At 39.9% G+C, this 26,825-nt stretch overlaps 1 protein-coding gene across 4 annotated transcripts; it reads right to left on the bottom strand.

The window, feature by feature from the left end:
- Positions 1-96: 96 nt before the first annotated feature.
- On the bottom strand, positions 97-24,937 carry ZC3H14 (zinc finger CCCH-type containing 14). 4 transcript variants are annotated; one of them, XM_032110866.1, is made up of 17 exons: positions 24,610-24,937; positions 22,938-22,980; positions 19,599-19,713; positions 16,595-16,635; positions 16,042-16,237; positions 15,285-15,705; positions 13,693-13,853; positions 12,504-12,604; positions 10,195-10,350; positions 8,672-8,746; positions 8,075-8,231; positions 6,296-6,519; positions 4,130-4,250; positions 3,074-3,210; positions 1,949-2,043; positions 993-1,099; positions 97-380 (listed from the first exon to the last, which is right to left on the bottom strand). In XM_032110866.1, exons 3-17 carry the CDS (start codon positions 19,688-19,690, stop codon positions 374-376), a joined length of 2,091 nt encoding a protein of 696 aa, XP_031966757.1. In that variant the 5' UTR covers positions 19,691-19,713; positions 22,938-22,980; positions 24,610-24,937; the 3' UTR covers positions 97-373. The 4 variants fall into 4 exon arrangements, with proteins under 4 accessions (XP_031966757.1, XP_031966756.1, XP_031966758.1 ...); XM_032110865.1 differs by lacking the exon at positions 24,610-24,937 and adding an exon at positions 23,743-23,838; XM_032110867.1 differs by lacking the exon at positions 22,938-22,980.
- Positions 24,938-26,825: the final 1,888 nt, after the last annotated feature.

A 26,825-nucleotide genomic window follows, 5' to 3' on the forward strand; every position in this document is an offset into this window, starting at 1 on the left:
TCCCAACACATGCTTTCTAAGTGCTTTTGCTGCGCCATTTTCTTCTTCAACACACCAAATCCTCAATAAGGAACATTACCCAAACAGGACCCAAAATGTGCTTTGAAGGTTTTTAATGGAATTTAAAGTAAAACTTTTCTTACACAGATGCTTTTTTCTTACAGTGTAAAAAAAATGTAAAATTGCCCAAACTTACAAACTTGGAAAATTAGAGACATTTCAAGTATGCAATCAACCTTGTTTTATGAAAACAATGTATATTCAAAGTCCAAAATGCATGAGTCTTTCCTAGCATCCTGTGCGCCCTGGTGGTTAATCTTCCTGTCCTCTACTGTCCAGAGGACGCAAAGCTCAGTCCCAGGTTGTATCATACTCATTCACTGAGGAGGAAGAAAAAAACAATTCCATAAGGAACAATTCTACCCCTCTGTAAAGATGATTTAAGAACTGCTCTGTGCCCTACCCTGTAATGGTTAAAACCTTTGCAGATGGCATTTAGCTGGAGTGAAAAGATCATTAAATCACGTGAGGGTTAGAACAGGCCCATAGCTGCAGCTTTGGGAAGTTCGCTACTGGTTTATGAAATCATGGGTAGGTGACAGGAAGGAGCTGCTCTGCCAGAAACAAAGAAGCAGCTGAACCTGTTGTGGAAAAGACAGTTCAGACACAAGATAAAACAAGGGTAAAAGGATTTTCAGCTTTATTCAAATACAACTCAGAAAACACAACCTGTCCAGGTCAGAATTCCAGTGACTCTGCCCTATCCCAGCTGCAGGGCACTTCTTTATCAGTTGCATCACATTAGTTAATGTTTATACAACTACAACGAAACAGCAAAGAGTTGTCTTTAAAAGAAAGCTGCCCACAAGGGGTATCTTTCTTCATATAATCTTTCTTGTCCCTCACACACATTACTTCTGTGAGTAAAACTACATTAGTAATATCATAATATACTTTTTATTGTTCTTGGTTAGGTTTAGAGTGTTTCTCACCTGGTCTGAGTTCGAGTCCATTTCAAGGCATGGCGTGGAGGTACAGCAACAGTGGGATGGTAGAAAGTGCAGTCTGGTCTCGTACACTGTGTATTAAACCTACAATGCTAAAACAAAAGTATTTCAGAAGAGGCTGCTCAGTGCTGGCTGCCTGCTCTGAACACACTGAGCTGCACTGCGACCTCATATTGCTCTGTGACACATCTGACCCACAACTCAACCAACACCCTCCTCCACCAGTGCAACCAGCACAACCCAGTGACAAAAAATCCTTTTTAAGAAGTACCAACTACGAATTTAATGCTCCCAAACTGCCACTGCACTGACAGGTGGAATTCCTTTGCTTTCAAAGGTTCACAAGAGTTCAGTTTGAATTGAGCTTTGTGTACAAGTTGGGAGCATGACCCCAGCATTATCTGAGGAGAGAGAAAGGCCCAAGTATCTGGTTAGTAATATCTGAGCCTGGGTATTTCAGCATTGTTAGGGCTAGAAAAAGCACTAAACTTCCTGGCATAAGATTCAGGGACAACTCTGTAGAAGTACCCAAGTAATAGATTGCTGTAGTATATAAATTACATTGATACACTTTAGGGTAACTGGGCAATCTTTAAAGTTTTTGTATATTGCAGCATATCTGAAGGAAGAGTCAAGACTCTTGAGACATATTCCTTCCAAACAGGCTCCTCCCTCTGCCCCCAGCATCCTGGCTGGGCATATTTTGAAAAGAGGTATGCCCTGTTTGAAGGTCCCCAGCAGCATCTGGTAGAAAGATTACTTAAAAGTGTAATTTTTCAAATTCCTTCAGTCACTAGTTTTGCATATTCTGCTTCTAAGCAGAAGTTAAAGTGTGAAAAGTAAAAGCAAAAAGTGTTAAATCCTACTAACATTTCCTGTCCCAAAGTAGCGTATTTCAAGTCTCTTTCTAGAAAGGAAGGAAGATAAGAGATATATCTTACTTTTGGGTGGTAAAATGGACATTCCATTTTCTTACAAGCTGGAAAAAACTTGCACAGCGGACTACTGGAGGATATGGACAGTGTGGGCAGGGGTGCTAATAGTAGAAATGAAAAGAACAGGAAGTGAGTCTGGATCAGAATAAATTGCCTTTTTAAGACAGCTCCACACAACCTTAAATATATCAATCCTTCTGCCAGAAATGCCATTTTATAATACACCAAAGTTCAGCAACAAATACAGACAGCATATCCCAATGCAGTTAGTGGATCCTGGAGTAGAACAAGGATATCAGGTAATCATTTAACTTGGTTCTTCACCATTTCAGGACAGGAAGTACCATGGTCAAGGCAAAACTTCCAAGAAATTACACTGAGATTCTGGTTGGCAGAGAATCGCAAATGTTAAATTTAGACAGCAGCAAGCTGTTAGAGTTTCAACTGACCAGACTGAAAAGCACGGGCACTGCACTTTCCAGGAATACAGGGAGCTGCTGGAAATGACACCAGAAACAAGCACATTGTACTTGGTTTCTGGCAGGGTAACAGAACTGCACTGAACTGTGACCTAGGGCTAAATTACTTCCAAAAGATCATGCAGCAAAGGCCCTGCACCTCGGCACGGTTCAAAGGCTCAGCAACACCAACCCGTATCAAACACGGCTATTGCCTTTACCGAGTAACCTCACCCTGAAAGTCACCTCATCATTACACCAACTTCACTCCTACACTGGCATTAAAGAAAAAAATGTTCAAAGGCAGAAGTCTCTGTTTTCAACGTGTGTCACAAGCCCTTGGTACAACATGTGTCCAATTTAAGAAACAAATCTGAGTAAAATTGCAGTGCTGGCTAATCCCTTCAGAGAAATGGGTAACTTGTGCAAGTCACCACTTGGGCCTTGCACAGACTTCATATGGACTCTTGCATAAGAGCACTGGGGGATTTTTCTTGTAATAGTTTTTGCAGTAACACTGGATTATTCTTCTTCATCTTGCATTAAGAGTTGTAAGAAAATTAGGTCAACTCAAGCAAAAAAATGTTTTTTCATCACTGTCAGTTTCTGTTTCCAAAAATACTGTTGTCCCGTCACACTTTCATTTAAAGCTCAGAAAACAAGATGAGCTCACCTGGTTTAGGAGATGGATGTGGGGTTCGTCGACTGGCGTGAGTGTAAGGACAGTCTGGCTTAGTGCACTTTGCATCGTATTTACAGTTTGGATGGATGAACAGGCATTTATCAGCAAATTTGCAGTTAGGAAAAACTCTGAAGGAAAAGAAATTGAGTCAAAAGCTCATACCTGGAGCAAAATCCCCAAACATCTGTTACACACAAAAGCCAAAATATCACAGAGGTGCAGCGGAGCTCGGGCACGTGTTGGTTCCTTCCCAAGTGGGGCATGTGGTTTAGTGCACGAGCTGTGCACCCACACACCTGCACTCAGCTTCCCTTCCTGCAGCACTCCCTCTCTGCAGTGAACAATTCAACCACCTCACTCTCAGGGCAGTTTGGTCTCAAGCTCCTTAGTGCAAGCCAGGACACTCTTAGTGTGTGGCACAGAGTGGCAAAGGCACAGTGGAATCAGACCTTCCCAGAGAGGGGTGCAGAGTTCCCTAAGTAACACCTTTTTCTCTGAAGAGTTTTATTTTGAATTTAGTTACACCAGATTTTAAAGGATAATTCAAATGTCCAAGTAACTGAAGTCACCCAATCTGGTAACAGGTACCTCAAAACAAACATTGTTTTTCTAGACACTTGCTGCTTAGGGAAGAGAAGTCCAAGGCACAGGGCACGTTCAAGAGTTCGCCTTTACTTTCCAATTTAGAACCCACAATCACTGCATTACTATGTAATGATATCCTAAGGTTCAAAAGCACTGTGACAGCTGGCAGAAGAGGGCCTGTTCTTTTAAGACACTAATTCCTGCATCTTTAAGCAACTCAGAAACACCAGCCTGTACTCTAAGCTTTCTTCTGCAAGGGCACAGCTGCCATCCCTGTATTCTGACACTTGGAAGACAGGTGTAAAACAGAAGGAATTACAGTATGATAAACAAGCTCTGATCCCACCCTGACAGGCTTGTGCCTGTCATCTACTGACTTTCTACTGACACAGAGCAGAAGTTTGTAACACTGGAATAAAAATCAAAACAGCGTATCAAGTGGATGAGCTCTGTACTACTCACTTGCAAGGTAGTGTGGGGTGATGGTACACACATTCATCTCCATTTTTACAGGCAGGCCAGAACTTGCAGCGCTCCAGCACCTTCTCCTGCTTTTGTAGTACACTTAAGTCTTCCATTTCAACTAGGAGGGTAAGAAAGAAGAAAAAAAAAAAAAAAACAACCCCAAGCTGGGATCTTTATGATTCTATAAGCAATTTGGTGTAAGCAATCTAGCATAATCAAAATTCACTGTACTTCTATTCTCTCTTAATCAAAAAACTCATGACAGTACAAGTTTATGTACAATCATATTTTCTGAAGAAAATTTCCAAAACCATAAAGTGAAAAGTCATAATACTGGACTGAAAACTGCCTTTCGGTGATAAAAGATTGAATTTGCACTGTTTACAAGCAAAATAAATCAATTTTCTTCCCAAATCCAAACTTATTCAAAGACTTGAACAGACAAGACAACTGAATCTGAGTTATGACTGTTCTACTGAGCCATGAGTTGATTATAGCCATGCTTCCTTTCTCCAAGATACTTTTTGCTCTAGAAAATTATTTCAAGAGATGGAAGTTAAGAATCGATTTTTACGCTAATCAGATTTCTTATTATGAGGGCATATACTGAAAAAGAACCACTTTCATGTAATTTCTTCAGACACTTCAGTTCTGAACTGAACCCATTCTCCAATCCAAAAAGTATTTTAAGAAATTCTAAGCTGAAACATTCCATACCTTCACTACTCTTACGGGAACGTGGGACTTTGACTTTCTCCTATTTAACATTGTTTTTAAAACCTTATTCTCCACATTCAGACAATTGTACATGTCGCTGTTGTCTTGTTTTCCCAAATCTGCCTAAACCTTTGGCTTTTCAAAGTTTCCCAGGACTGCCTAGACTCTCTGATCCTACTAATGACACAAATTGCTCCAGCTTCATTCCTCGTCAGCCTCATTGATGCCTTCTCCTTGCAACACACCAAAGCCAAATAATGGTATCCTGTTGTAGAACCACGCTGGCTCGTACAGATCTCTTCCACACAGATCTGATTGTGTGTGAACTTCAGTCACATCCATGCTACTTCACAGGAATCCTTAACAGAGCTAGGACTGTATTGGCAACACTCTCCAAACAGCTTCGGTGAGGAGTATGAGGCTACACATGGAAAAGCATGGATTTGCAAGGATGTACTCTAATGACCATTTCTCTGTGCTAGTAAAGTGCATGGATATACAACATTCCCTTAATCTTTAAGGCTGCCTAATATGTGCAGTACTTCTATAGCCAGGACAACTGAAAGGACATGGACTTAAAGATCTTTTGCTACGGTTCTCTCATAATTGCATTACACATTTACAGCTGGATCCATGAAATTTAAGGGTTCTCAGTACAGCATCAAATAGTATTCTTTACTTAGTTCAGAAATTTGGATGCACTGCTACTATGGAAAATAAGGATCTTTATTTTCTTAAGAAAGCTAACTAAAAAACATGAATCCAAGCAAAGCCCTCAGGCTTTGTATTCAACATGCCCATGACAAAACAGTAGCCTCTGTGTTTTTCATCACCTAAAATGCCAGCATTCTAAACAATGCAAAAACATGTGGTTCAGCAAGCAATTTCCCATGTTATTCAAAAGGAATATAGAAAGAGAATATAGAAACCATCATGTAAAATCATGCACTGTTAAGTTATACTTTCAAATTCTAGCCACTGGACTCTACAAACACCTTACACTTAACAGGCTCTTTTTGATGTCACAACCCTAGACAGAAACATTAATACCGACTTATTTTTAAAAGTTCAAAGCATGTCAATATGTTAACTGCAACGTCTCCTGTCCATCAGCACAGGGACAAATCATAATAGGTCAAGCAGAAGCACAGATTTCTGGCAATAAAGACCAACTACATTTGCAAAAAAAAAAAAAAAAACCACCCAATTTTACCAATACTGAGATGTGTTGAGAACTACCATGTGCAATATTGCTCTAGTATGCCAAGATAAAGGCTTCTTTAAGAGGTGGTCCTACTAAACTCCCACATTTCATCTGCCTAAAGAATATTCTAATTTGAAAAATAAACACCATCACTTTGGTTTCTTAAGACTGATATGTCCAGGAGGTGTAGCCATGATCAAAGCAGCACACCAGTGTTAGATCCTGTTGGTCAGTATTATTACCGTCACAGTTCTCCAGCTGCCTGGTTACAATTTGCATCTGCTGTGCCCGAAGACCTTTTAATCCTCTGCCAGCACACATGTGCTGGGTAACTGGCTTTAATCCTTCCATTATACACATATCTTCCTCTTCCTGATCAGAAAGATATCCTGGTGGACTGGGCACGCCATCCAGCGTCACAATGAACTTGGGACTAGCAGGTTTCTCTGGCTGTGCAAGCTGGTCTCTATCAAACAAAGAAATGTAGTAAATTTAGATTTTCTGACTCAAGAGGTTTGAGTGAATGTGAGCGGTGCTAATAAGTGAAAGTAGTACAACCTTATCAATGGGAGTCAAGCGGTAACAGACCTTCTTTTAGTAATTACTGGTAATGCACTCCAGTTAACAGTTTGCCTTCTTGTCTCCCTGAGGCACTAATAAGAGCTACAGCTCTCAGCTACAGTTCAGTCTGTTGCATTCTTCTCAACAGACAGTCTGTTGCATTCTTCTCAACAGACAGATCCAAAAGCTCATTTACAAACAGTCAATCCTGTGGAATTTACAGTTTTGAGACAAAAAAAAGAGGGCAAATACCATTCTTGGAATTACAAACCTTTTAACACACAAAACATGTGTCTCCTCAAAATTACCAAAAAGCACATTATGAAACAGTGGTGTAAAAGTTTTTAGAACTAGGATGAGAGGATTGAGATACTGATACTAAGAACTTTAACACCCAGCCTGACTGAAAAGTCAGTCTAGCCTAGTGTTCTGTATCTGACAGCAGTCAGTGTGGGTAAGAGGGAGCATTAAAACAGGGGACACATACATTTTCTCCAGCCTTTCACCATCCTATCCATTTCACCTGAGGGATTTCCTGAATGACAGGTAACTCTAAGTATTTGGAGAACTGTGGAGTTCTCATCTTTGACAAACAGGAATGGGATAAACTTTGCCTCTCTATGAAATGAGGCTAAAAGCAAGTACACTGTAGAATGCCTTTAAGGAGAAACCAGCACATTAAAAACAGCATGAGCTAAAACTTTCAGATTGAAGAGATCAGAAACTGACCTATTCACATGCAAAAATTCACCTCTCTCCTGTAGCACAGTCACAGCTTTCAACTGTGACATTGCCAGGTTACCCTTTTGGGTTTATTTGCTCAGTATTGGTTTTATTTTCAATTAACACAGGCTGCTGAAAGCCACTCGCAGGAAGGAAACACCAGCAGTTTCTCAAGCACAGCAGCCCACGTGATGAAGCTCATCACGCTGATCGGAGTGGCTTTAACTCTTAACAGGTAGGACTATTTGTTACCTGGAACTTCGTTTGAGGCTGACATGAACTTAAAGCTTCTCTTGGTCAAACTCTCCCATAAGGAGGGCTTAAGTCATTGTCCAGGATTCACCACTCAATACTGCGTTAGAAGATGTTTCTTAAGAAATGCAATCCAAGGGTGAAACAGGTATAAAACTAAAGGCAATTTAAGGAAAATGACTACTTGACTAAGATTTCAGAAATCAGAAAAAAAAAGCAGTACTTTTCAGTTCCTTCTTTTTCTTTCTTGCAAATCAAAAGACATGCTCAAGCTCAGCTGAACCTGGGATTATTTTCCATTTAGAAGGATTTCTGAGAGGCTTTTTGTCCCTGCTTTTTTCTTCTGCTATTCAATGTCAGTCCATTTTCCATGATTTCACACCTCCTGACTGGACTGACAAAGCACAAGTATGACCAAACGACTCCATCTAAACCACAAACAAGCAATTTGACTAGTAACAGTCCTAAATGAAGTAGCTTTTTACCTTGTCTGTATTAGACGTCCTGAGTGAACTCGCACTGCCTCTGTGCCCTTCTTGCCCAATTGCTGATTCTGTGGCGCCATTTCCTCTGATAACCTGGGCTTCTTCAGGATAAATGACCGAGTATCTGAATGCACCATAGATTCTGGGTCACAGTAATCTGCATTGGGAGAAAAATTACAAAGAAAAGAGTAAAATAAGGAGGTAGTTGTACTTTTAACTCATAGCATATTTTTAGTATCAATTTATATGGTCAATAAGCTAATTTTACTGTTTTAATTTCTTCCTAGTAGCTTCCAGAAAACATTTTTACTTCCCTGTTAATTCCACAGAGGTGGATCAACAGAAGCCATAAGTCACATTAGGCCAGATCAGGCAATTTTGTAAATGGAATGGCTATGCTGAAACAGCATAGAAGGGGGTCCACCCCCCTGTCACAATCTCTCATTCTTTGAACAGCTACTAATGTAATGCATTCATTCCTTAGAGATGTAGAAACTAGAAAATTGTAGAAATCAGTATACTTAATTAAAAAGGAGCATCTTAACATTCACTGGCAAGTAATCCAAGATTTGAAAATAAAAGATCACAAGACTTAACCCTGAGTCACTTGCAAGGTATCTTCAATCATAGGATCAATCTGAAGCCGAGAAGAGAGCTCCTTTTGTTCAATTCCTAAAAAAAAAAAAGCAGTAAGAAGCATATTTTATTGCATGTCAACATGAAACTACAGATTAGAGAACTGAGGCACACTCTCTAGTTCTTTGAATTAAAAAAAAAAAGATCAACAACAAAACATTCACACTTTTAACAACAAAAAAAAGCCATTCTCATTATTATGAGCCCGTTTCTCCTTGTTTCAGGAACAGTAACATGGCAAAATCTAGGTACTGCAAGACACTACTCATTCCCATAATCACTGCTCAGTACAAATGAAGTCTGTGGGCACAGCAACTGATGAAGGCCAAGTTCTTCCTCCTCATTTGTAGAGGAGTTGGCCATTCAGAGAACACACACAGAGGAAAGCAACTAACCAGGGATTGCTTTATGGTCTTCTTAAAGAGCTGAAACAGAGCAGCACTGTTCTACATTTGAGTTATGGTTTGAAAAATTTATTTTTGCTCTCTGTAGATTTCCTAAGCAAGCTGTCATTTCCATTTCAATGGCAAAAGAGTGAAAATATTTAGCATAATTATTTTCTGTGCATTAATTCAAAGGCTGATAAAGCTTTTTCTTACATACTTCACAAATACAATTTCAACTACTTTGTGGTGGCAGAAAGATTACAAATACATTTAAATGAGAAATAAGCGATTGCAAGTATCTTTCTAAAATAATGAATGTTTACCATTCCTTAACAATGACAAAAATCTTAGTCAAACCAAATTTTACCCATTATCTAAATATCTAAACACTTAGCAAGTATAAACTAAGCCCTTGTTACAGAAATATTTTTCCCCTGCCTTACTTCTATGATTCCTTGTGACTAATAAAGACAACCCCCCCATCCTTTATAACAAAACCATGCTGAAAAGACACTGACTGCCTTTATATGTTATGCCCTTTAGGAGGTTCAAAACAGAAGTAAAAACCAAAGCTGACACAGCTAGCCTGGTATTAGCTGTCCTGTAAGAGCAAATACACTATTCTTATATTTAAACTGAAATATAAAACACTAGAACCCTTTGTGTGAAAACAATGTGCTGGAAATACTTCATATGCTGGAAAATTGTCCTAAATACTCTAGAGCATCTTCATTCTCACTTAAGCTTCGTGACAGAATTACTCCTACAAGGTACTAAGGAAAATATGCAAAGGATGGGGAAAAGAGAAGTTATCCAAATGTAAGTGCTTATGCAAAACTATTCTTCAGTGACATGCCACAAACACGTTAACCTTCTTTACTTACTGATTAACGCCTCTGAGCTTGTCTCTGTGTGTGTTTGTATACATGTATCTCTATCTGACATACATGCTTTAGAAAGCTGCATGGTCTTCAGGGCAGGTCTGCATGCAACTTTTGATGCAGACTTAAAAATTAAAAGCATTCCTTTCCTTTTCTCTGCTCAGCCTGTAAAATGACATCCCCTAGTATAAATTCTTAAAGAATATTATCAGATGACCTTGAATTTCTTCAACTGTCTGCTCCTTTGGCTCTTCTACTTGAAGCTGAGAACTCAGAACAGGCAGTCTGCTTTGCACATGAATTACTTCTAACTGTGATTCTTCTGGGCTAATTCGAGTTCTTGGTGCAACTGGAACAGTCTGTTTCTGTGGAACTTTAAATAGAGAAACAATGGCAAATCGTTTACATACTACCCCATCACACAATAGTACTATTTTTAGATATACTGTGCTAAAATACCTCTAATAAATTCCTACACACACACACAAAAATCCCAAGCATCTGTCTCCACAAAAAGCATCTCTATCTACCTGTAAAATTCTTAGTGTGCAAGCACATTTGTGCATGTGCACAGAGCACCCTGAGTGGCACTTCAGAACACCTATTTGTAAGGCAAAACAGCATGAGAAGGATTAGAGTGACAACAGCAAAGTACTCATTCATCCACTTCTACATACAATTAATGTGGTACTTTCTAATAGCTTTGAAATCACTTTTCATTCCATCCTTCATATAAATAACCATGGATAATCATGTCTCTTCGTATGATGCTAGCTAGCTACCCTTTGCTAAAGTGCTTGCAAATAAAACACAAAACTTAATGACAGCAGAATCATAGAATCACTTAGGTTGGAAAAGACCCTTAAGATCACCAAGTCCAACCGTAAACCGAGTCCACCACTGCCAAGCGCACCACTAAGCCATGTCCCTAAGTGCCACATCTACACCTTTCTTAAAATATCTTCAGGGATGGTGACTCCACCACTTCCCTGGACAGCCTGTTCCAATGCCTGACCACCCACTCCACGAAGAACTTTTTCCTAACATCCAATCTAAACCTCCACCAGCACCACTTGAGGCCATTTTCCCTGGTCCTATCAACTTGTTACTTGGGAAGAGATCAACCCTGACTGAACTACACCCTCCTTTCAGGTAGTTCTAAGTCTCTGTACAGATAGTTGTGGCTTGGCATTTGGGGGTAGCAGGATAACAGGTTGACTTCTTTACTTGGCTTCTGGTAAGACTGTCAGACCTGGTTGTGATAAGCTAAACTCTTCCCTTGGCTGAGTATCAGATCAGCATTCACCTTCTGATGCAAACAGCTGAAAGGTACTACTCAAGTACTGGATTCATTATTTATGAATTTACTGTTTTGTTTCACCTGTGTGTTTTAAATTAGTTTACTTCCACATTCCATTCAAAAGACTTCAAAAAAAAAAAAAATTACTTCTGAAGTGGAAGAACCTGCATGATACTTCAGGTAAAATTCACAAATCACCTCTGTATTAAACAGCAAAGTGGTGCTTTCTGGTCTCTCCACTGTAAGCCAAACTACAAGATCACCACTGTTAAAAAGATCAATAGTTTTAATTGATTTAGAATTTTCCAGCTATGTCTCATTTCCTGCCATACTGCTTTGTACACAGGAATGAGCTTCCTGCATCATTTCAAAGTACTGTTTCTTACAGTTAGTTTGCAGAATTTGAGAGAGAGCAGGCAAGAGACTGTGGATAGCTTTCAGTCCTACTTCAGATGGTGTCAAAGTCATGGTTTAGTGAATGCTCCTTCCCTGGCAAGGTGTAACGTGTCCTGCTGACGACATGTAGATTTATCAATACCCAATGAAATGAAAGCACAAGACAACAGCTGGATTTGCCCTTCTTCAGCAGAACTCTCTCCCAGCTAGGAGAATGGAATGCCTACACACAGACAACTGCTCAACTGCTGTGTCAACTGCAACTAAAATCACTGAACTGAAATTGCAGCTTTGCTGTTAAAGGACAATGTACATCATCATACATACCCTGATACTTATCAACATGCCCTGATATATACATCAATCACTACATTCCTTATTATTTTGCACTTCTATTACCCATATTTAGTGCATTTTCATTATTTTGCTCTTTGGCTTTTTCTTCCCCCGCTCTCAGAAGGAAGAAGGAGAGTGCAGAAAGGGAAAAGAGATCTATTAAATAGTTCAAACCACCTGCCTACTTCTGATTAATTTCCCCTTGGCAACTACTGACTTCAGAATACTCTGGCACTTCCGTTTTGTATTTATACACTTCACAGACTTACTATCTTGATTAATACACTTTAAATACCACTTTCCTCCCTGGTTCATGCTTTCAAAATTCATCGCTGAACATCAATATAATGAAACAGGACACGGTAAATCCCTCATGTGTATCACCGACTTGCTATTTAGCATTCTGTCTTATCTCTAAGCCCTATAGTTAGCTTGGATTTAAACAACAGAGTTTGGAAATACAGATTAGCACAAGCAAAACCAATACTAATTACCAGTGGAATAATTGGTTGTTTTTGTAACTGATTCCTGTGCTTCAGAGATTGCTTTCAGTATTAAATTCTTATTGGCCTGTTTCGAAGGTGGCAATGAAGGTCTAAAGGAAATAAAAAAAAAAACATTCATTGTACATGGATTGCACAGCAACTGTATCCATGTTAGACAAGTATTTCAACAGGTTAACACAGGCAGATTATTAACAGAAATCATCATCTACAATTATTTTATCCAAAACAGTTTTCAGTTTATCTATTATCTCAGTGGATGGAGAGCCAGAAAACGCTCTAAAAAATGGAAGCCCAGACATGTGATTTCATCTCTCAGCTTATGCTGCTGTAAAAACCATCCTACATGTGAAAGGCCCTCTCTGCCATTAATTTCTTCCCACCTCTGCCCACCAGTTACCTGTTGCTATGTTTGTGCTGGCACCAATAATTATGCAGCCGTCCTGAGAAATATGATCCAGCTACATAATTAGACTGACTCGATCCAAAACATATTATTTGCAAAAAAAATGCTTTCTGCTTGTCTTTAACATCAACAATAAGGAAGCTTAAATCAGATAAATGGGCTGCGGTGCTGAAGATAAATTCAATACAGTGTATTAGCTTAAAATAGATCTTATACAAGCTAGCACTGTAGGTCAGTAGAACCATCTCTTCTCTACTTTAAATGTTTTTCCTCTATTGTTAGAAATCAGATACAAAAGACATGTATTTTGACTAATGCCTGACATTTAGACAGAATTAAGGAGGAGAAAAAAAGGAAAAACCTGTGAAGACTGCTTGAAAGACACCTTAAAGAACAAGTGATAACTGGTTTGAAAAGTATTTCTGAACATAAATCAAATTACTGAAAAATTATTTTACCACAATAAATACCTGGTCTGAAACATGCCAACATTAATATTCTTTTGCCAGTAAACTTTACTCAAATAATGTAAAAATTCACACTCCATTGCCTCTTACACGCAATAATGAAAACAGGTTACAAAATCAAAGGTGAAAGAGTGGAATAAACAGGCATCTCAACCACAGAGTTGTGAGATAGTTCAAAATATATTAAAATGGCTTATTAAATTTTGTCTCTCAATTTTCAGAAGTGCAAACTGATTTCCCCCACTTCCAAAGTTTTCATTCATTAAATTAGTTCTTGAAAACCCAGAATCACTGAGATCTTCAGTACCTTCTTTCTGGCTTTGCAGGCACAGACACACTGCTGGAGATGCTTCCTGTTCGCAATCCGTAGTCCTCCTCCTCCTCTTCATCTTCTCCATCATTACAGAACTTTTTCACTTTGACTACCGAGCTTACAACAGGCAGCCGTCTCTTCCTGGAGCTTTCCTCCTGCAACAAACAGAGCAGGCAAAACAGCTCATTTAGCACAAATAAGCCAGTAAAGAAAGCACTGCAATTCCACCTACAGCCAGGAGATGGAGAACGTCCATTCCAGTTGCACGAGTCTAAGACTGCACTGTCTGCACATACAAGTGACTGCATTGGATAATATGAAAATCAGACACATTTACACTGAAACATCTCATTGGAAACGTAACTGTAAACAACATTTAGGAAAAAAAAAGAAAAACCTCTCATTTAGAGACAAATTATCCAACACCTACAGAAAACGAGGGTTTTCCAACAAAATTTATAGTATCCTTCAAGATGAGTGTGTTCAAAGTCTGAGAGAGAAGTGGAATCGGTATAAATGACTTTCTCCTCTCTATCATCTCTAATTTCAGAGAAGTGTAAGGATTAATTTCTAGCAATCTGACATATTCCAAAGGATGTTAAGTGTTTATACAGTCAGGATGGTCCAGTTTAGACAGTGCAAAGTCCCTGCTGTCTCTTCTGGACCTTATTCATGAAATAGTAATAGAAGAAAAATACCGTAAGACCTTTCTCAAACATTTGCAAGGAGAGATGTTCCAGTCACTCATCAGTGATTTATGTACAACCTTAAATAAATCACTATATTCTCATTTGCGCTTCTATGCTCTCAAAAACTAAGACACCAGCACGTATCTTGGTAGAGCATTCCGGATTTCCAAATAAAATTCATTATCCCTTATACATAATGAACTAAGTAGTGGCAAAGACAGAGAACTTTATGAGCAGCAATAAACATTCATGCACCCACAATCCAACATTCATTACAACATTAGCAGCCATAACTATCTGCATTCCTCTCAAAAAAGGATCTTAATTCAATCATATGGATAGTCTTATCAGCTAGGACCACCCCCCTGCTTGGCTTAGCCTGGCCTCCAAAGTACATAGGGCAGCAATCACCTTTCAGGTTGTCCTTGTCCAACATTAATCCCAAAGAATTCTTAACTGACATGGTTCTAAACAGAATCATCATCATCGATGTATCTAGGCTAAAAAACAGCATATCAAAAATCCTGATTTACAGAACTGTGTAAAGTTGGGAGTATACATAGCACTTAGGGAAGATCATGCTGTTTCAATGATCTTAAGATCAGAATTATAATTTCTGATTCATCATATGCTATAATGTGTTAACCTGTCAATACAAGTCAATATGACATGAAGATGTACATGGTAATTAACTCTGAGATGCAGCAAGCTATCAGATAATGATGTCAAATTATGAAATCTATTTTTATCAGTGGACCCAAAGGATGAAATCTCAAACCTACTGGTACCAGTGACAAGTCTTTTGATTTCTCTGAGGTCAAGATTTTACTGAAGTGTACATAGTAATTTAGGTTCCTAACAAGAATAAACTTTTGCAACACTTTTGCTTGTACCAACCTCACTGCCCACTTTATCAGCACCAAGTTTGGAGGTGGGTCTGTGACCTTCTGCTAAGCTGCCAAATGCTTCTGGATTGCACAGCTGGCCTGTTTCCAGAGACCTGAAGCCTTGTGTGTCTAACTGCCGACTCCCCTGCAAGCTGCCCTGCTGTGACAATCTGGGCACATGTGCATTGCCATCTGCACTCCTGACAGCTGGTGGCCGGTAGATCTCAGCTGAGGGACGAGAAGAACCATAAGTTACAGTCACAATAGGTTTCTTCCGTGACAAAGGATTCTCCTGCACAAAGTTTAGGTCTTCATCAATTAGATCATCTGGTTCAGGTTTAATGTCAATTACAGCTTCAGAAGGTGACAATTCCCTCAAAGGCTTGACAGCAGATGTTAAGCGGGATGCAGAACCATCTTCACCAGACTGCCTGATAAAAGAAGAAATTGCCAACTGTTATCTGCGTTCCAGAAAATGAGAACTGTCTTTTAATCAAAGCCAGGAGGGAAGAATCATTAATGTATTATTGTTTATACAAATTTAACACACTGATTGGTATTTTCAGTTTGGTTAATTAATCTAAGCCCACATGTTGCTTAAAGAACTGAATTCTGATTTAATGTTTTTCATACAACGCGTTGTAGCAATGCTTTAGTCTTCAAAACTACTTGTATCTTTCCAAGTGTCTGTACTCTCTACAATGTCTACTATACTCACACAACTACTGATGTCTGAAGGTGTGTTAAGAAGTAGCCAGCAGCCTTACCTTGAAGCAGTGTTCCTCTGCTCTTGTGAGCTGGTTGAAACTCTGGAGTCATTTCTTTCAGTCCGAGTGCTTGACACTGCAAGAGGTGGCAAGATATCCTCACGCCTTCTCTCATCACTCACACATGAACTGCTTTTGCTGGAAAGCAGGTTGCTCTCAAAGATACTAGATTCTGAAGATTTTACATTGGTTGGTTCTGTGGAGACAGGTACCTTTCACTTTTACATTATAGCACAGCAATACAGATTCTGCAATAAAGATAGCTATGAAACTGCAAACAAGATATTGCACAGGTCTGAAAATACAACAAGCTGAAAGTTGTTTCAGCTGGAAACATCAGCAAGAAATACAGAGAAATACACTCTGGACTCAAAAATAAACTCTTTATCTCAAAATATAAAGGAATTTTCCTAACAGTCCAGATCCAAAAGACCATATAAACCAGAAATTAACAAAACAGCCTAGAGCTGCGCTTTTTTGCAACTCACTAGACATGTAACACTACACAGAAAAAATAAGCCTATCTTCACTCAAAATTAATTTTCTTACTTACCAGTAGTCACAGATCGTAGCTTATCCAAAACACCATGGAGCCTGAAATAGACAGCGGACAAGGACAGAAGCAAAAGAGAAAAAGAAAAAATAAAGAACTTTAACTTACATTCGGACTAACCATTTTTCAGAAACCCACTGCCTTTCCCCCTATGACAAGCACCTCATTTATCTAAGACTTCACTTTCCATCAACCAAAGTATGTTTAACCCCAAAAGGGAGGCTCAAAGTATCTTGCCTCCAGTATGTCCTGTACATGCAGGCAGAGTATTTGTCACATCAGCCAGCTATTTTTGGCATTCAGTTGGTTTACATAATCAAAGCCAGTACTTCCCGCCTTTCACTACAATCAGTGGAGTTAAGTACCAAAAGGATTGACTCAAAAAACCTGTTAGAAGCCTAAAGCGTAGCCTAAAATTTTACTTGGTATATGAAACTTTAATTACACAGCAGAGTCAAACATTATTTTAAGTACAAACTCATAGCATGTAAGATTCTCAGATTTTTCCAGCATCCTTTGTAAATACCAACCATACTCTCTGAGACACACTGGTGAGAAAAAACGTTTCAGTGAGGTACCAAATTTGCCCTTTGCCCATGCAAAAGGCACTAAACTGAAGTAACACAGAAAATTACAGAGCTTTAATATAATAAGGCTGCTTAAAAACAGACACACATTACAGTGAGGAGAAATCAAAAAAAACCCACCCAACACTTGAATGCTTGGAATTCAAACCTGATCATGGGCAAGTCCATAATTTAGGCTGACTATTAGGAGCTAAGGAACAAGAACATATTAAAAATATATTGAAAAGACTGCATGTGAGGATAAGGAAGGTTTATACTCGTCCTCCTTGTGAGCTTTCACTAGAACACTCATCAGCTGAGCTCTGGTGATGCAGATCAGTTTTCACACTGACCTCAGGGTAACTGATCTGATACTTGGTTCAGAATAAGAAGTGCTGGCCAACCAGCAGGATTGCCAGGTCTGTCACAATTGCTGCAAAACTTCTGCCAGAAGGCCCAAAGCTACCAGCTACAGAGACAAACCAAGGAAGGTATATCTTGCTGAGTACTGTGTTTAACCAATGTTTAAGAACAAAAATATTCTGGGTTGTCTTTTCAAGAAATAGAAGTATATAAAACTCCCAACTACAATGCTATGTAACATTTTTCCACCAGTCCCCTTACAGCTTACTGCATAGGTTTCATCTTGTCTTCTTTTCCATCCTTCTTTTAACCAACACCTACCTTTACTTTACCTGATAAAGCACTGTGACATTGAGTTTGTATTTATTTTTATATATATATATATATATACACACACACATCTACACACACACACACATATATTAAAAAATGAGAATACTGACTTAGGGTTAAAACAGTCACCGTGCTTAAAATTTAAGCAGGTGTCAAAATAAGCTGGCAGTATAATATTTGCATATAGTCAATACACCATTTTAAATATACATATATAAAATAATCTTGATTTATCTGCTGAAATATTTTTCTCTACATATTTATTATTTTTTCAATAAATTTTAGTTTCCTTTACAAAGCCATAAAAGTGTTTTCTGCTACATATTATCCTGTTCTTTCTTACTGTGTATCAGGATTCAGTCAAAACCGCAGTACAAGAGCTACACCCTCATCCACTTGTAATCTTCACTGATTTGTCTGATTCCTAAAACTACTGTGAGAAAGACAACTGCATGACTTCCTGATACAGTGAAATCCTAAAGTTTCACCTAGGCAGGCCACAAAAGGCAGCAAAGAAATGCCTGTGCAGTTTTCAAAACAGACGTCCACACTTAATTGTACCCCTTTATTGTATTTTTGACAAATGTGCAGAAAAAAATGAAACCTGTGCAAGTAAACTCAAACTATATCCACACAAGTAACACCATCACCTGGAAATCCATCAGTTTAAATAGCTAATACAGTGAATTGTAATAGCTAGAACTATTTTCATTTTTTGTCAATGTTTATGATTTCATAACAGCCAATTTCTAAAATGTTTATTTCTGCTTTTTAATTACAGAAAAGCTCCTAGGAACTAATTACACAGAAGAAATATTGGAAGTGAATGTAACCTGTCAGTATGAAAATGTCAAAGAGAGCAAACTGAAAAAGAATAAAAACTGTAATATTTCTCTTATCTATACAAAACAAAATAATGTTCCTTAAAGCTCTATTAGGTATGAGATTCAAAAATAAGATTAACTTGAAAAAATACACAAGTCTGAAAGCAACAAAAATCTCTAGAGTCAAATGTCTGAAACGTGGATCTACTTACAGGTTTCCACTGTAAAACAAATTCAGTATTAGAAAATGCATGATAAATATAATAGCTAAGTTTGTCATGCAGCATGGAGTAAATGAACCTACACTGTCAGGAGTTGACAGTAGAGCTGAAATGTTGCTAAGTTGTCCTGCTCACAGTAATTCTGAGGTTCTACTTTTGGTTTTTAGTGTTGCGTGGCAGTAATAAATAAATAGCCTGAGAGGTGGGAATACCTAAGCATTTGGTGCTAAGCCTTGTCAAAGACAGTACACAGAATTAGATCCACTGCTCATCTGCCCTGATATAGTAATTCCCATGCACAACAGCAATCTGAAGCACTGTTAGCATAAAAGCAAACAAATTGGTCTTTTACATCTAACTGCAGTGAACAGTGCTCTCATGCTCACAGTGGGTTTTGCAGGAATGATTTTAAGTCAACATACAGCCCTCGCTTACTTGAGCACTCCATTCACAAATCTGTCTGGCTTTTAAACAAACAATGTAAGTCCCCCAGTCCTTTGCCATCTAATTATCACCTCAGAAGCCAACTGCTGCCAGACTAAAACTGATTTACTTATTAGACATGCAAAGTAGAGGTTTTCATTAATGTAAATTACATAATGGCAAGATACAGAAGTTTTTTCAATGTTGAGTGTCACTTATAGAAAGCAGTCCTGGCTTACTGATAAGAAGTGTGACAAGCAGCTTGCAAACATACCAGACAGTAAACCTGACGGTATTGTTTCCAAGGAAAAGGGAAAGGTCTTCTGTCATCTGCTCTTGACTCTTCTTATTGGCCACCATAACCATAATATAATCAGGGAGCTCTTCATCTAATAGAAAGAGAAAGACGTTGTTGCAAAGTAAAATAAATCATGGAAAACATAGCAAACATCTTTAAACATGTAACCAAATTTTTTTCCAGTTTTACTATAAAGACTCTGCAGGCAGAGGATTAGGTAAGCAAATTAACAAGACTTCCATTTCCTCTGAGGTTCAATACAAGTCTCATCTACATGCAAGGAATAAAAGATCAACTCACAAGAGTGTAAGCTGAAGATCAACATATTCAAAAAATGAGTAAACACAACAGAAAGAAGGACAAGATAAAAGAAAGCCACTCTGCTGCCTATATCCTTTTTCTTGAATACTAGCAGGCATCTACAATATTCATCACCTCAAATATTACCAAATATAGCACCTTATCCTTGTCAAATTTCCTTTAGTTACAAAAACTAAACAGATAAATACCCATTTCTGATATGTGCATTAAACAAATCAAAATTGTATTAACTCCCAGATTTTCTACCTACAAAAATAAAACAAACCCCAGCAACCTCGAGCGCGAATTTCTATTCTGTAATGTATGCAATTTCATACACAGTGAGAAACCCATTCCCTTGAATACAAGGTATTCCCACTCCTCAGAATGCACAAGAAGGTGCTTAGAACCCACCATTAATACATTAAGGGTTTGGGGAGTTTGGCATTTCACTTTGGCCTAGCTCCGGCCTCTGCTGAAGGACTGACTGAAACAATCGTTGCTCAAAGGCATTAGTTGTGCCTCCTGAGCACAGACTCCAGTTTAGTTTAATCAAACATCTCATGCTCTCCAATGCCACTCCATGGCATGACATGAACATAATAGTAAGTGAAAACAGTTGGGAAATACACTTCCAATTATGAATTTGAACCAAGGCACTAAACAGCTGTGCTTATTTAATCAAGCTAAGACAGTATACAACACTTAAAAGACCTGAAAAATGAAAAATAGAAATCAAAATCCAAATGAAAGGAATTGCCTTTCTTCTATGTCTACATACACTGTAAATAATTTATCTCTACCCTAGGCTACAGAAATAACATTCACACGTTGCACCTGCACTACCACTACTCAATTGTCCCAACATAAGCCATTCCTAGCTTAAACTCTAACTTCTTTTTGGTGGCTTTTTGTTTGTTTGGGCTTTTGTTCTTGCTGCTCTGTGTTTGGTTTTTTTTTTTCAATGTAAACGAGAAGTCGCACAAGATGGATTGATGTTCAGACCTAGAAACTTGAATTTTATTTATTGGCCAAGCTACTTTTAAACGTGGTAAGCTTTTCAGGTGGTTCAACACATGCTAAAGTAAAAAGATATTTTAAGTACAGGTAAAAACATAAGTTAGCACAATTACTTGTAACAGTATGATAGAAGAAGGAAAGAAACTTTCTCAGTAACTGTGTTGGCTTATGCCAACTTAAACTGCATGTGAAACTACAGCCTTTTGAAAAATTTCCTAGCTGATGAATAATTAATTTCCATTTTGCTTCAAATAAATATTTCCTTTGTAAGCTCTACACAACAAGTAAGTTTCAACATATCTTGTTGTAGAAGACTTTTCAAGAGAAAAGAACTAGCAGTTACAGAAAGAAACAAAAGCATGGTTCTTGTGCAGGAGCTAGAATGAGGGAGAACCAATTTTTTCTAGTTACCTGAAAGAAGAAATGGAGAGTTTTTGAAAAACATTACTTGAAAGGTTGCCCAAAAATACTCTAGTCAAGAAAAGAAACCTGAAAAATCACAGAAATTTGGAAACAGTGGTTTAAAAAGAAAAAAGAGGCCAAGGCAAGTCAGACTTGGCAATAAGGAATATAAAGTTATTTAAGGAAGTTCAGAGACCAACTGAGAAGAAACTGCAGAGATATTGTATGCTGATCCTGGGAATACAGGAAACCTGTCCTCTGAATTCAAGAGACAGGAGGAAAACAAAGCAAGAATAATCAGTTGTAGATGGAATCAAAAATGGCTAGTATTCTACCAGCATCTTAGTATTAGAGACAAGAAAGATTTTTTTTTTTTTTCAGAAAGACGGGAAAAACCAAAGAATCAAGGACTGAGAATCTGAAACCTGGAATGATGGTAAAAAAACCTGAACAAACAAACAACAAAAAAGGAGTTACTTAAAAAGACAAGCTTTGAGACGGTGAAAAAAGACAATTTTACAATTAAAAATTTCTAAACACAGTTCCTTGGCACCAGCTGAGCTCAGAATGTCAGACCATAGGTAACTCTCTTCTATGGAGCCATTACATTTTTCCCTAAACACAATGCCTCCCTTGAAACAGGAAAGAAGATGAATTCAGGCTCAAACTACAAACTTTGAACTTGGCCCTGCAACTCATAGGAACTCTAAATTATAGTCTCAATTCCTTTTCTTCACCTGAAATCCAAGAAACATCACAGACAATAACAATGCAGCTGCAGGACTGAGGTATTGTGCTTCCAACAGAATGCTGTGTTATCAACTTTTACTGATGCAGAACACAGCTGCTCTGAAGTACAATATCCATTTAATCCCGGATTCAGAAAAAACAAAGAAATCCACAAGACCACAGACATTCGCACTGCTCACCCCTCTCCTGTCACAAACAAAAATAAAATCTCCCCCTGCCTCTAAGATACATGCATTTTATCAACATTAGCTCAATGTAGCTTAGTCTTCCCCTTAACAGTCAAGCTCTTACATTTTAAATGTTTGTCCCACAAAATGTTTCTGGCGTGGCCATTTAATTTCCTAAGCCACTCACTCATCTCTGTCCTCTCTCCTACTTTTGACAAACACCTCACCCTGAATTCAAGAGCTAATATGCCTAAGAAAGACTGATTCCATCTCAGAGTGGTCACAGCTAACTGCTGCTGTATTTGCAAGGCTCTCGCTTTATATAATGTTTCTCCTAACGCTTCAAAGAAATTTCCTTAGATACCCACATCATGGTTTTTCTTTCAAATCCCTTGTCACCATTTCTAAAGGGGAAGACTATGAGACTGACTTATTTTCTTTTAGTTCTTCATATACTTATGTTCACATGTGGCTTCCTCTTACGCTTAGACTATAGTATTTTGTGAAGTACATCTCTTTCTTTCTTACTAGTCCAGCACTTCAGGTAATTCTTCTCATGCTTAAGGCTTCTGTATGCAGTAACACAAGTAATAGTAAATTCCATTAGCTAAGCTGTTTTTTTCCTATGAACCAAAAACAACCTAGAGAAGATTGCTAAACACATGGCAAAACTTACCAACATAAGCCCCCAGCTCCTGTAACTTTCCTTTTATAGCACCCTAAAAAATAATGAAATATTGTTTAAGGGGTGGATCAACAAAGTATTTCTAACTGCAAAGAGGTGGGAGGCTTAGCAAAGTTTCTCTCATTAACTGTTTGAACACGTTGGTTTAACATGTTAACTTTTTCTATTCTCTGCTGCTCAGGATAGGGACGTTCCAACGGCGAGGGGCTGACAGCAGAGTAACGGAATCCCACACTCTCTACCATACTTCCGATAGACCAGTTCCTGGCGCTATCATTCAACCTCCAAGTGCCAGCTGTTCTTTTTTAAGCAGAGACCACCCGGACTCATAAGGTGTAAAGTAAAAGAATCTAAAATGGTTTGATAAAAGGTCATTCCCGGCTCAGCAAGGAAACGAGAAACCTGCCAGGATTTCCAAACTGCGACTGCCGAGTAGGAGCCGCTGACAGGCCCTGCCGCTACCGTGGGCTCACTCCCGGCCAAGCTGCGCGCCTCCCGGGCAGCGCCGGGAACGGCCGGGCTGTGCAGGGCGAGAGCCGCAGCCCCGGCACAGACACGGCACCTGGCAGCTGCCCGTCGGGGGACAGGAGTGCCCCGACTCCGCTTCCCACACGAACGACTCTCCCGCTCCCGCCCCTCCCCGGGGAGTCCCGAGGCCGAAGGACCCCGCCGCCCGCAGCTGTGACGGGGGGCCGGCCGGAGCCCGGTGCCTCAGCCACCGGCCGGGCCTGCCCCCACAAGCGGGCCCGGCCTCCTGCTGCGGGCGGAGGGAGCGACCCGGCGGCTTCTGTCTCACCCGAATCTTGCGGCTGATCTCGGTGCCGATCTCCATGGCCGCACCGGGCCGCACCGAGCCGCCCCCGGCCCGCCCCGTCCCCCGGGCCCAACTCCCACCGCCGCCCGCGCGGGTACCGAGCGGCGCTCGGGCACAGCGCGCGACCTCCGCACCGCCCCCTGCCGGGCGGCGGCCGCAGCGCCCCGCCCGCCCCGCGGCGGGACCCGGGGCAAAGCAAAACAGGCGTGGGTCGGATGCACGGCTGAGGGGGTACGGGCCACAGGGCCTGCTCCCGATGGCCCGAGCGGGGAGCTAGGCTAACTCTGAATGCCAGAACAACAACTACGACGTTATTTTACTATTAATGCTCTTGCTCCAGAACTACACAAATTGAAGATTCAGGTATCTGTTAAAAAAACAAATCAATTATGGTATAGCCATACACAAAGTATCCAAGTCACTTTTAATGCCACACTACAGCTATACAGGTTTCCTGGTGCCCACCACAGCCACTGCATCACCTCCCTTTCTCAGCAGGGCAGGAGCGAGAAAATATAACAAAAAGGCTCACGTGTTGAGAAAAAGGACAGGAGAGATCACTCACCAATTACTGTCACAGACAAAACAGACTCGGGGAACTTAGTTTAATTAACTAACAATCAAATCAGACTAAGATAATGAGAAATAAACCCAAATCTTAAAACACCTTCCCCACACCCCTTCCTTCTTCCTGAGCTTAATTTTACTCCTGATTCTCTACCCGTCTTCCCCCAACGCAGGGGAACAGGAATGGGGGTTACGCTCAGTTCATCATCTATTGTTTCTGACACTGCTTCCTTCTCTCCTGCTCCCAGTAGAAACAGCCTACCACAAAGACTGTATACTCACTGTTCCAATGTGGGTCCTTTTCACGGGCTGCAATTCCTCACAACATGTCCTGCCATGGGTTCTTTCCACGGGGTACAGTCAGTCCTTCAGGAACAGGCTGCTCCAGTGTGGGTCCCCACAGGGTCACAAGTCCCAACAGCAGACCTGCTCCAGCATGGGCTCAGCTCTTCACAGGGCCACAGATCCTCCCAGGAGCCTGTTCCGGCTTCCCACAGGTTCCCAGCCTCCAGGCATCCATGTGCTCCAGTGTGGGGGTCTTCCATGGGCTGCAGGTGGATCTCTACTCCCGCACTGACCTCCGTGGGCTGCAGGGGCACAGCTGCCTCACCATGGTTTTCACCACAGGCTGCAGGAGAATCTCAGCTTTGGCGCCTGGAGCATCTCCTCCCCCTCCTTCTGCACTGACCTTGGCTCCCGCAGAGCTGTTGCTCTCACATATTTTCATTCCTCACTCTGGCTGAAATCTGCTTCTGTGCAACAACTTTTCTACCCTTCTTAAAAATGTCATCCCAGAGGCGCTACCAATGTCGGTGATGGGCTTGAGCTTGGCCTTGGCCAGTGGAAGGGCTATCCTGGAGCTGGCTGGCATTTTCTCTATCAGACATGGAGGAGGCTTCCAGCAGCTTCTCGCAGACATCACCCCTGTAGCCCCTCCACACCCAGTACAAGAATCCACTGGTCTTACTGCTACAAGGAATCAGCTGCAGGGGGAGGAAGAACTCTGTGGAGAAAAGCCCACAAGGTACATATAATAGTAAGCAAAAAATAACGTTTGAGCCAAACAATTTATCTTTTGCACCACTGCCCCAGATTAACTTCAGCTGATTTAGTGAGTACTAATATTATAGAAAGCCCAGCCTACAGATAAAGGGTCTTTTACAAGTAATGCGACTGGTTAAAATAAACTCCAGGCATTGTAGTTAACAGCTGTATTAATCACTTTCTGCATCACTGTTCCTAATATAAATCAAACATCATACAGAGACAGCTTAGACTAATTGTTGCTAATTATCTGAGCTGTTTGCCTGACTCCACTTATAATATATTGGTGTTACAGTGAGATGGAATCAATAACAAATTAGTTTAATTACACCATTACATATTAACCTTTAAGAAATACATTTTACTTTCTTAAGATTTCAAATATGTTGTGCTACTTTATTATTGGAATAAGAAAAATAATTATCGCAGTACAGAAACAAGAATTAAGTTTATTTCAAAAGCAAGGGATTTACTTTAGAAAGAGCTACTGTGTTTGAATAAAGTTTCCTTTGCAAATAACAACAAGAGATCATTGCTTCAAGTTCACACTACATTCTGTGTAGGAACACTACCTATTTTCTTCTAATAGGAAAATTCTATAACCTTCATTAGCTACTTAATAGAACTTGTTCGACACTTTATTGCACCTCGTAAATAAAAATTAATCTTGCACACGTGAAATTGCAGGCTTCAAGCATGTAATAGACATATGGTATGGTCATTTTTCTAGCATTCCTCCCTACTACCATCAAAAGTATATAATGATGCATAAAGACCCAGCCATCGCTTGGTTTTTTGCAAATAAGAAATAGAATGATGAAAAAACAGGAAGGCTTCAGAGACAAAACATTATGAATAAAGTGAATTTGTTCAGCGAACAGCTTTCACATTTAGAATTAGCGGTATTCTGACTTTTCAGTTCATGAAGTTACTATTTTGTATGGTGTAAATTAAGGTATTTTCCCACACGACTTCTTCATTGTTTCAGCACTTTAGGAAAGCCCCTTTTTGGAGGGGTTTTCAGCCACTGGGAGCTAGCAGAAGGGGGTTTTACCCCTCATGTGCCGACACAAAGAAGCCCGGAGGTCAACGCTGAAACCCCTCTGGAAGGCGGCACTCAGTGCCCAACACACAATGAAAACGGGGTAGAGCTCCTCACCCAAAAGGGGCTGTATCCTTCTGTCGCTGCTGAGCAGGCACACAGGCGAAGGTAAAGAATTAAAGAGAGGAGACTCTCCGTAGGTATTCCACACAGGTTTTTTCCCATAAAACGACAGGGACGAAGAGACCAATAGGTGGGAGGGTCCAGGGATCTTATACTGGGTACAGAATAGGTGGGGAAGGGGATCACAGCCAATGGGATAGAGACAAGCAGGTGGGATTGACAGGAAGGGAACCAATGGGAACAACACATTGGAGGGAGTCTGGAAAGGATCCAATGGGGTGTCAAGGAA

This window comes from Corvus moneduloides, chromosome 6 (genome assembly GCF_009650955.1).
Source record: "Corvus moneduloides isolate bCorMon1 chromosome 6, bCorMon1.pri, whole genome shotgun sequence".
NCBI classification, from domain to species: Eukaryota; Metazoa; Chordata; class Aves; order Passeriformes; family Corvidae; genus Corvus; species Corvus moneduloides.